Genomic DNA, 10,445 nt, shown 5'->3' with positions numbered 1-10,445 from the left:
TTGGGGTGGGGGGGAGCGTCTTCACAGTGGAGGTGGGGAGAAGTGGCTGGATTCTCTATGAATCCTGAAGGCGGCACCAGCAGGGTTTGCTAGGGCGTGGGGCGTGGCGTGTGGGAGAGAGGAACCCAGGATGCTGCCAGGGTTTTGGTCTGAACAGGAAGGATGGATGTGGCCTTGACCGAGATGGGGAGAGTCTTACTTTCAACACGTCAAGTTAAGATGCTCACGCGTCATCCAAGTGGGGTGTCACGTGGCTGTCAGATAGCAGTCTGGAGTTTTGGGGAGAAGTCAGGGCTGAGACATGTAAACTTGGGGGCGGGTGGAAGGCAGAGGATGGCTTGTGTCGGACCGGATGAGCTCCCCTGAGAAGTGAGCGTGGCTAGAGAAGGAAAGAGCCTGCCCACACCTCGTGAAAATACAGACCCGAGAGGCTCAGACCTGCCCTCTGCCGCGGAAGGAAGTGGCCCAGAGTTCGTCCAGGAAATCAACTGGGCGGGGTCTGGAGAGGGCTTGCCCTCTACCTGGGCGCTTCTACGTGACATTTGGGAGCCGAGGCAGTTGGGTGGGCATGGCAGCCGCCAGAAGAAGCGGAGTTGGCCTTTTTTTAGGGCCCAAAGATCTCCACCTGAATCATTATTGGGGCTGGGTGTGCTCCTTGTAGAGGTGCTGCTGGGATGGAGCCTGAGAGCAGATGAGGGTCCCCAGAAACGATGCTCAGGGAGAGACACACCCGGAGGGCATCTGCTGGGATGTACTTCCTTGACCTGCGTCACTGGGGCCGCACCGTTGGCTGAGTAGCCACAGCTCTTACACAGCAGTTAGGATGGGCTGTGGGAATGTTCTATGTGCGCCTGTGTATATTAACTGACTTAATCCTCACTACGACCCCAGGAGGTAGATGCCATTATTACAGCCCCAACCGCTATCTGCTGCTGCCTCCCAATAACGATCGGTTATCATTAGCGGTCTAATAAGGACAAACCTTTGCCGAGCGCGCTGCCTTTATGATTCCATTGGATCCTTGCAACACACCTATGGGATGGCCTGTGAGTTCCAGTTTCTCAGAGGGGAGAGGTGAGTTGCCCAAAGTCACAGAGCCGGTGCGAGGCCAAGCCAGGCCTCCGGCCAGACCGCTCAGTCTCTAGGGCCTCAGCTTGGCGCCACATCCCTGCACTGGTGGTGGTGGTGTCCCATGGGGATTTGCCACGACAGGGCCTTTTGGCGATGCTTAGAAGTTTGGGATAAGATTTAAAGGCTCTACATCCCTCCGGAGCCTCCTCTGGGCCCGGGTCTGCCTGCTGCCTCCCTCCTGGGCCTGGTGTGCAACTTCCTGGCCTTTCTTATCCTGCCAGGACCTGGGGAGCCACGTGGTTCGAAGGAGATCTTGTTGTGAGAGTTCAGCTTGGCTCCCATAAAGCCTCATTTGAGCTGGGAGACAACCCAGGAGGCAGGAGGAGGGAGAGGGCCCACCTCAGGCGCCCCCCGGCCATCTTCATAGGATGTGAGCACCCTCCCAAATGGTCTTGAGGTCCTTTTCACAGACAGATGGGAAAACACAGGCTGAGTGAGGGCAGGGGACTTACAGCAGGTCAACAAAGAGTCCCACAGGGGCAGGGCTTGGCCCTGGGTCCCAGGACCCCCAGCCCCGGATCATTCCTCAGCATCCTCCTATACTTTCCCCCCTGGAAGGAAGTTGGCCTCACATACCCTGACTGACCCTTCCTGGCCTGCTTTTTGCCGGAGCCCTCGAGACTGGCTGAGGACTGGTTGCCATAGAGATGGTGGGGAGGGCAGTTCCAAGGCTGGCAGATGGGGGTGGGGGATGGGGCAGGACACCAACATGCGAAACACCCACCAACAGCTGATCAGGACTACTTCGGGGAGACCAGGGCGGGACACGCGGCTCCAGGCTCCAGTGATGACCACAGGGCTGCTCAAGTTTCTGTCGGACATCCCCCAGGCTGAGCAGGTGAGGGAGGCCCTGTGGGAGGACTTCCAACTGCCTGGAGGCAGGCTGGCTGCCTGGGGTCCACCTAGGCCAGGGCTGAGGGAGGCCCTGGAGAAGCCATGAGATTGAGCTGAGGCCCAGGTGAGAGACGGGGGGTGGGGGTGGGTGGGAAGGGGACAGGGACCCTAGGGAGGCCGAAGTCGTCTAGGGCGAAGATGAGGAAGACACCCAGAGATGACTCCCAGCCTTCTGGTGGAGTGATTTGGGGAACACTGCGGGAGGAGGAGGGTTTTGGGAAAGATCATGAGTTTCCTCCACCTTGACTCAGCAAGTCCGGGACCCCATGGGGCCATTCAGAAGAGCTGCCCCGGGGCCCAGAGGCAGCACTGCACGTGGTGACAGATCTGGGCTCTGGGGACAGACTCAACATGATCAGGTCCTGGCTCCGCTTACCCGCTGGGTGACCTAAGTCAAGTGATTTCCCCTCTCTGAGGCTGAGTGTTCTCATCTGCAGGATTGGGGTAATAGTGTAATACAGGGTCCTCGGGAAGGTTAAATGAGTTACTGAGAGAAAATCCTGAGCAGCTGGCAGGTACTCAGTGAGGAGCAGTGGTTGCTATTTTTTTTTTAAATTTTTTTTTTTTTTAACGTTTATTTATTTTGAGACAGAGAGAGACAGAGCATGAACGGGGGAGGGGCAGAGAGAGAGGGAGACACAGAATCGGAAGCAGGCTCCAGGCTCTGAGCTGTCAGCCCAGAGCCCGACGCGGGGCTCGAACTCACGGACCGCGAGATCGTGACCTGAGCTGAAGTCAGACGCTTAACCGACTGAGCCACCCAGGCGCCCCAGTGGTTGCTATTTAAATACTAAACACTGAGATGGTGATCAGTCGGTTATACTGGTAACAAGAGTCCAGGGGGGTGCCTGGGTGGCTCCGTCGTTTAAGCGTCCAACTTCGGCTCAGGTCATGATCTCGTGGTTCGTGGGTTCGAGCCCCACGCCAGGCTCTGTGCTGACGGCTCGGTGCCTGAAGCCTGCTTCGGATTCTGTGTGTCTCTCTCTCTTTCTGCCCCTCCCCCACTCGCAGTCTGTTTCTTTCTCTCTCAAAAATAGACATTAAAAAAAAAAAAAAAGTCCAGGGGGCCACTTGGGGTGCACAGAAGAGGGAGATCCCCTGAGGGAGGTGTGAGGTGGTCCAGGAGCCTGCTTGGAGCTGGGCCTCCTCTCCTGTCTTCACTCAGGGGAGGCTTGGGAGCGGTGATGGTGTAATTCAGGGCCAGCAGCCGAGGTCTCGGAGTGCTGGGCAGACGGCAAAGAAGGACCGGAGACCCAAGGTCCGGAACAAGAAAGGGCATAGCCCTGCTGAGGCTGAAGAGTAAGCAGCTGTGCGAGCGGCCGGGTGGGATGTTGGGTGTCAGGCCCCATGGGGGGGCCGGCATCCTGACCTTGACCCCTGCTCCCTGTCCTTTCCTTCCTCAGTCTCATCCCTTCTGCTCCTCGGAAACCCTCCTTTCCCTTCCAGTGGGCCTGGGAGAGCTTCCTCACTGATGGTCGGGCCCTGCTTCAGCCTGGCCACCAAGCCCTGCCCTTGCCCCGAGCTGTCACCCAGCACAAGGCCAGGCTCAAGTCCACAGCCACCCTCCCAGATGCCCACGGCTTCTGCTGGAAGACAGAGGTGCCAAACCTGGAGAGGAGCCAGCGGCTCAGGGCCTGGGACGGCATCCCTACCCCTTCTGGCAAAGGGGGGAGCCAGGAACTGGAGGCCCCCAGTGAGTGTGACCTCCAGCCACCTGGGAAGAGGTCAGGCTCAGGATCAGAGTCTGAGGAGGGCGCTGAGCCGGAAGCCCTGGGTGCTGAGGAGGTCGAGAGGGGTATGAGCCCTGGAGAAATGTCCCAGCTCCTCAAGAGGGGGTCGATCTGGGAAGAGGAGCGGTTTGCAGGGGTGACAGAGGAAGCTGAGGAGGGGGAGCACAGGGCCCCCCATAGAAGGAGGGCTGGTTCGCAGAGAAAGGGGCAGAACTCTGGCAAGGAGGCCTTGGATGAGGGTGACCTACAGCGCAAGGCGAGCAGCTCCAACCTTCGAGGGCCGCAGACGAGGAAGTCAAGGGCCAAGGAGCTGGAGAAGCTGCAGAGGCAGTTACAGCAAGAGTTGGACTGCGGTGAGTGTGGACTTCAACGTTTGGGTCCCCCAGGAAACTACACAGCGGGGAGACAGGTTGGGGAGCCAGCACCCTGGGCCAGGAGTTCAGACAGGGCTGTGCTGTGCTCCACATACTAGGCAGGATCACCCGATGGGCTGGGAGGGGGGCTACTCTCTAACTTGTCCCGTTGTGGACAGGCCCTGAAAAGCAGCCCTGGAAGGCTTTGCGGGCTGCTGTGCAGGCCTCCAACCGGAGTGGGAAGACCTATGCCTTGGGAGATGAAGAGACTTTCCAGTTTACCAACTTTCCTAACCGTACCTTCCACAAACGACAGGAGGCCACCAGGTAAGGTGGAAGAAAAAGGAGGATGGGAAGAAAGGACAGGAAGTAGAGAAGGAGCCAGTTCTCTAGAGACGTTGAATCATTCATCATCTCATTCATTCCTTCATTTATCCATTCTCCAATCTTCTGATCATCCAATCTTCTATGGATCTATCCACCCACCCACCTGTCCTCCCTCCCATCCATCCATCCACCCACCCATCCTCTCTCCCATCCATCCATCCATCCACCCCCCACCCGTCCTCCCTCCCATCCATCCCACCCATCCATCCATCTCTGCCTTCTTGGCCAGCTATCTATCGATACAAGCTACTTTTTCATTCATTTCCCATCTTCTATCCATCAATTAATCTATTAACTAAGTGATTAATGCAACATATATTGAGTATCTACTCATGGGTCCTCAGGATGTAAAGATAAAAAGACTTGGTCCTAGCCCTAAGAAGCTCAAGGTCTGTTGGAAAAGGAGACGGATGGGCAAGACAGCAAAGAGGGCAGTAGAGTTAGACAATCGCTATACTTGGGGCTTAAACAAAAGACAATGGGAACAGAGGGGGAAAGCCTGGAAAGGGGGCACCTTTGCATTGTCTAGGTGAGGGATGATAAGGGCATAAACCAGGTGGTCATGTGAATGGAGACAGGGGGGATCCATTTAAGAGATATTTGGGGGCTGGCTCAGCAGGTCTTGGTGACTGGTTAGAAGTGGCAGGTGAGAATCCACTCAGCACTCTAATAGCACCCTCCAATTCTTACTGTCATCCCCTGCTTGCTTCCCATGCTTCCCAGTTTGCTTAGGACAAAGCCCAGATTTCTTGGTAAGGAGCCTCCTGTCTCCCATGCCAGCCAGTCAGAGTGCTAGAATGCCCCATGCTCTCCCTCCCTTCTCTACCGGGATTGCCCCTCTTCCTCATTCACCTAGGTAACTCGGATGCATCTTTCAACTTGCAAGTCAGGCGCCCTCTAGGAAGCTCTCCCCTGTGCTTGCCTCCACCATAGCTTTTGCCACGCGGCATTGCATTGGGGTCCCGGGGTACCTGTCTATCCCCGTGTACAGAGCTCCCTGAGGACAGGTACCAGATCTTATTGATCATGGCCTCTCTGGTGCCCCTACACAGGACCTGGCACCAGCTGGTGCTCAATAAATACGTGCTGAGTGAGTGACCGCATCTTCCCTTTTATTAGTCCAACCATGATTGAATTATGCACGAAGTCACCAACACTGAGTTTCTAGTTAGGTTAAGAACTGTCCTAGGTGCTGGGGAGACACTGGTGGTGAAGAGGAGAGATAAGGAACCCTGCTCTCATGAGGCTTACATTCTCCTTGGGAAGAAGGATAATTAATAAAGAAATGAACAAGATGTATAGCTAGAGGCAGAAGGGGTGGTCAGGGACTCTCCTTCTCTCTCACTTTTGAACAAGGACCCAATCGACAAGAAGGAACTGGCCATAAGAGCTAGGGGAAGAATGTTCCACATGGATCTCAATGTTGTCTATTCAACCGTCCACACCATTCATCCATCCGGTCATCCACCCATTGATCCCATCACCAATTTGTTTCTGTTTCCCATCCATTCATCTATCTGTCTGTCCCTCAAACCCAAAGGCATTAACCTAGTTCCTGCCAGAGATGGGGGTCAGAGAGAACCAGAGCTGGCCCCTGCCCTCAAGGAGAGCTGCTCTGCAAGGGGAGGTTAGCAATACACGTGGGGTCACAGGTGCACCAAGCCCCACAGGGCTGAGGATGTCCACCGTTGGGGCATACAGCTGGCTGGAGCGGGACGAGGCCTCCAGGAAGAGTAGCGAAAGGCCCCGAGGCGGGCCAGATGCGGCCCTCATCACGGCACACTTCCAAGACGAACGCCATTCCCCGGGGCCTTTGGCTCTCTGGGCTCCTGCGATCCCTCCCTCAGGCCCCCACACCCCTCTGCCTGCTCCTGGTCTCCATGAGACTGCTGCTCCCCCCAGACTTCTCCCACCTTCTTCTTTCCCTCCCCCCTCCCAAGAAGCCTGTTGCAGGCCTGGGAGCGGCAGCAGCAGGAGGAGTTGCAGCGGGCCGAGCTGCGGAGGGCCCGGGAGCAGCGGGTACAGCAGCAGGTGGCTCGCTGCCTGGCGGCCTATGCGCCCGGAGGGAGCCGGGGGCCGGGCGCCACCCAGTGCAAGCTAGAGGAGCTGAGGTAGGAAGCCTGGCGCCGGGGAGGGGCTGGCGGGGAGAGGGCAGGGGGAGGCAGCGCGAGAGATGTCAGCTGTCAGACGAAGGACAGAGGAGATGCAGACCTCCCCTCCCCTCAGGGCTGAGTCTCCACAACCATCTTCCAGGCCACTTGGCCGCGCTTTACCCATGAAGACACTGAGGCACTGGCGGAGGAGGAGCTGAGGCGAGGTCACCGGCTAACAAGACCGATCCCCGCAGCTGGCAAAAGTTCACGGTTAAAATGTTCTGCCCGCATTCCCACTCGTTCTGATCTTTTCCGATTTCAAAAGCCAGGGATGCTTCTTGCAAAAAAACTCCGACATTACCGGAATAGTTAACATGGCACGTAAAGCGAGCCTGGGATCTCACTCCTGGGGACAACCGTTCTTTGCCATCAGGTGAAGGGTCATCTGTTTCACTCTCTCCCTATATTTTCACGCTTAAAAGGAAACGGGCAAATGTGTATTTAAAAGTTTTTTAGACTCATAACAGGACCATGAAGTGGGCATTAGCATCAGAACGATAATTCGACAGAGGAGGAAACTGAGCTCAGAGAGCTTAAATAGTTGGCCAAAGGTCACAAGTGAGCTGCGAAGCTAGGATTCCAACATGGGCAGCAGCCATTGAGTCGCTCTGCTACGTGGTCCCAGAGTGCTCGGATACCCAATCTGCAGATAAACGGCGCCAGGATGGTCCCCCCAAAGCCCTACCTAGTGAAACAGACATCACAAATAAATATGGCCACCAGGGCCGTTGACATTGAGCACCTACTGGGTGCACCTGGCAGCAGGGTAGATCTTTCCACAACTCATCTCCTTTCATCCTGGGAGAAGGGCCAGGTCAAGGTTGAGTGGAGTGCTGCGGAGAGACCCGAAGGTCTCTGTCCTGCAGCGGCCCACCAAGGATTCAGTGGGGTTCTGATCACGTACTCTTTGAGGCTCAGTCTTATCATCCCCAGTTTCGAAGATGAGGAAACCAGGACTCTAAGAAGTCAAGGGTGTTTTAAAGGAATCCTTGGCCAGTGATGGAGGAGATGCCTTCTCCATGCCAGACCTCAAGTTCATTGTTTTTTAAATAAGGCAGGAAGCCTAAAGTTCAGAACTCCAAGGGACGGATGTCAGTGAGAGGAGTGTTTCCCACACACCTTTTATTTTCTACTTGAGAGCAGATATATGCCACGGGCTCTCTCAGCCCTTATAGCCCGTGAAGTTTGCTCTCTCCGAGCCGCAAAGACTCTGCCCTGCGCAGGAGACGCTGGCTCAACTAAGGTCACCCGGTGGTAGGGAGGCTATGTGGCTTCCTTTCCTTCCCAGATGCTGGACGGGGCTGACATCCACTCACAGGCTTCCTTTCTGCCTGGGGCTCCAAGATGTGGACTTCCTCTCCATTCTAACGAACAGCCTCAAGAATCAAGCAGGAAAAACATGCAAGACCTCACAGGCGACACAGAGACCAAATGCAAGCTGGCGCTCCCCACCCCCTCCTTCTGTAGCTGCTGAAATGACCTCTTGAATGCCGAAGACTCCATCTTGCAATAACTCCTGTTCCTGGCCAAGGGTTTTCAAATTCATCTCTTCTTCTCGAATGGAGGAAGCTTCCTTCCCTGGCACATAGCCAAAGATCCTGGCCGGCACATTTGCTAGAGGTCCCGAATGGGTCCTGGGGTCTTGTCTGCTTCTCCCCTCCCGTCCTGCGTGTGGGTGCTGCCACCAATTCCCGAGACCTCTCCTGCGTGCTTCGCAGGATTCCTGGTCTCGGGTGTTAGTACAGCCAGGGGGCCCCTCCTGCTGCCAGGATACCCGGCTTGAAGAGCAGACACATTTCAGACAAGTGCACAGACTGGGTTTTTGTAAGTGGATTTGTGCTTCCCCAGTGCAATCCTGATATTTTCGGGATGCAGTCTGTCATCTGCAACATGTTTCTTTTGTTCCTCCCTCCCATTTTCCAAGCCGCGTGCTTATAAAAACCACAGAGAATGGCGGCAAGCTTGTGTAATCCCTGCCATAGCACAGAGGAAACTGAACCCAGAGCCCAGACTGGGGCCTTGCCCAAAGCCACAGCCAACAGCCACCGCTTCTTCCTCACAGGTGCAGGGTGAAGGGGCGCAGAGGTGTAAACGCAGGGAGGGGAGAGGCCCTGCAAGCTGATGCCCAGTTGCTCCGAAGCCGGAGCTGGTCCCTCCGCCTGGGGGTGGCTGGGATGCTAGATGAGCTCCCGGCTGCGCAGGCTGCAGACTTGGGCTCGGGGCTCGGTCTCTCACTTCCCAGCTGTGCGACCTTGGACAAGTCCCTCAACCCCCCTGGGCCTCCGGCTCATCATGGGTAAAATGGAGCAAATAATTTCCACCCCACTGACCTCAGGAGGAACCCGGGGCGAGGCTGGGAATGAAATGGCTTTGCAAGGTAAGGGCGGGGAGGACGTCACGTCCCTAGCGAGGAGGAGTGGACTCAGGACTGGGGACGGGTTGTGCTCGCGGCTGGCTGCCCACAGGTCCGTCTCCCTGCAGGCGCCAGGAGCGACAGCGCTTTGCTCAGTACCAGGCAGAGCTGCAGGGCATTCAGCACAGGGTGCAGGCCCGGCCCTACCTGTTCCAGCAGGCCATGCAGGTGAGGCCTAGCCCCTGGACGAGCATCAGCCTCCCCGAGAGCAGCGCTTCTCATTGGCTGAGTGCGTAGGGATGTAAGTGAGAGTGGGCCCCCTTAGACAGGACCCCGGGGCCACCGCCCATCCGGAAGCCCTGGGACCTTCACACGCGGCACCACCCGTCCCCGGCAGCCTGCAGAGCAGGAACGCTTCTCTTTCTTCAGGCCAATGCCCGGCTCACGGTGACCCGGCGCTTCTCCCAGGTGCTGTCAGCACTGGGACTGGATGAGGAGCAGCTACTGGCTGAAGCAGGAAAGGGGAACACAGAGGGCGCCTCCGGGAAACCCAGGTGAGGCCGTCTAGCTAGCCAAGGAACTGGCTCTGCCCAGCTACAGGGAGAAGGGAAGTGGGGGGGGCCACCGCCAGTACTCTGGGCCCTACAGGGTCTCCCCTAGCTGTGGCCCTGCCCATCTCCAGCCTGGGCTGGACCATCTGGGAAGAAGCTGAGAAAACTCACCAGCAGCCATGTTGATCCGCCCTGGATCTAAGTCCTGGTGGCCCAACCCCTCGGCCCGAAGGACACTGCCTAGCTCTAGCAGTCAATCGGTCCTTCCCTAGGCCCTGTCCCCCAGGTCACCTGAGGAAGGCAGGACCGGGGTGATGCTCTCCAGATCCCAGTAAAGAAACTAAGGACCTGGTCCTGTCCAAAGACACAGGAGCGAATAAGCAGCAGAGCCGGGCTGGGAATCTGTGGCCAAATGAGTGGCCACACACCAAGACCCCATTGTGGGGTGGGGCCCCACAAGTCACCCCCTGTATACTGTCCCTTGTGCTTTAGAACAAGGTGATGCACAGCAGGGATTATGAGGCCCATGCATAAGGACACTGAGGCTTCAGGAGGGGAAATCACTCGCTCAGGGTCTCATAGCACAGGAGCCAGATTTGAACCCACATGTCAATAATGGCCTTTCCCCTCCTACAGCCCAGGTCTCCTTGGGCATGGGGGTGGGGAGCTAGAAACCCATTGTCTCTACCTATGTCTTCACCTTTAAGGAGCCACAGGTCAATGGGGGTAAGGATGGAGCACTCTTCTGAAAGCCCCCCAAAGGCAGAACCCACTGGAAGCCAGCCCAACAGGCACTCCACTCCAAGCCCAGACTGAGCCCAGCTCCTAAGATAATGATTAAAGGCTTTATGGAAACACACTGTGTAATTTCTGGTGGTGCTGGGAAGAGGCTG

The 10,445-nt window shown here is 56.7% G+C and overlaps 1 protein-coding gene across 4 annotated transcripts; it reads left to right on the top strand.

Annotated features, from left to right (window-relative positions):
• The first annotated feature begins 1,790 nt into the window (after window positions 1-1,790).
• Window positions 1,791-10,407, top strand: TSGA10IP (testis specific 10 interacting protein). Of its 4 annotated transcripts, none has more exons than XM_060607285.3 (8): window positions 1,791-1,969; window positions 3,191-3,324; window positions 3,429-4,108; window positions 4,288-4,435; window positions 6,439-6,606; window positions 9,130-9,229; window positions 9,431-9,555; window positions 10,260-10,407. In XM_060607285.3, the coding sequence occupies exons 1-8, from the start codon at window positions 1,823-1,825 to the stop codon at window positions 10,366-10,368; spliced, it is 1,611 nt and encodes a 536-aa protein (XP_060463268.3). In that variant the 5' UTR covers window positions 1,791-1,822; the 3' UTR covers window positions 10,369-10,407. The 4 variants fall into 4 exon arrangements, with proteins under 4 accessions (XP_060463268.3, XP_060463267.3, XP_060463269.3 ...); XM_060607284.3 differs by having other exon boundaries at window positions 6,436-6,606; XM_060607286.3 differs by lacking the exon at window positions 10,260-10,407 and having other exon boundaries at window positions 6,436-6,606; window positions 9,130-9,302; window positions 9,431-9,526.
• The last annotated feature ends 38 nt before the right edge of the window (window positions 10,408-10,445 follow it).

Source organism: Panthera onca, chromosome D1 (assembly GCF_046562875.1).
Source record: "Panthera onca isolate mPanOnc1 chromosome D1, mPanOnc1 haplotype 2, whole genome shotgun sequence".
NCBI classification, from domain to species: Eukaryota; Metazoa; Chordata; class Mammalia; order Carnivora; family Felidae; genus Panthera; species Panthera onca.
This window is presented reverse-complemented; position numbering and strand designations above follow the sequence as displayed.

Bases quoted from the DNA above. Each gene is read 5' to 3' on its own strand.
- TSGA10IP (XM_060607284.3), top strand. From the start codon at position 1,823: ATGGGGCAGGACACCAACATGCGAAACACCCACCAACAGCTGATCAGG. The intron at 4,109-4,287 runs GTGAGTGTGGAC...CGTTGTGGACAG, and splicing joins ACAGCAAGAGTTGGACTGCG to GCCCTGAAAAGCAGCCCTGG. The intron at 9,556-10,259 runs GTGAGGCCGTCT...TTCACCTTTAAG, and splicing joins GGCGCCTCCGGGAAACCCAG to GAGCCACAGGTCAATGGGGG.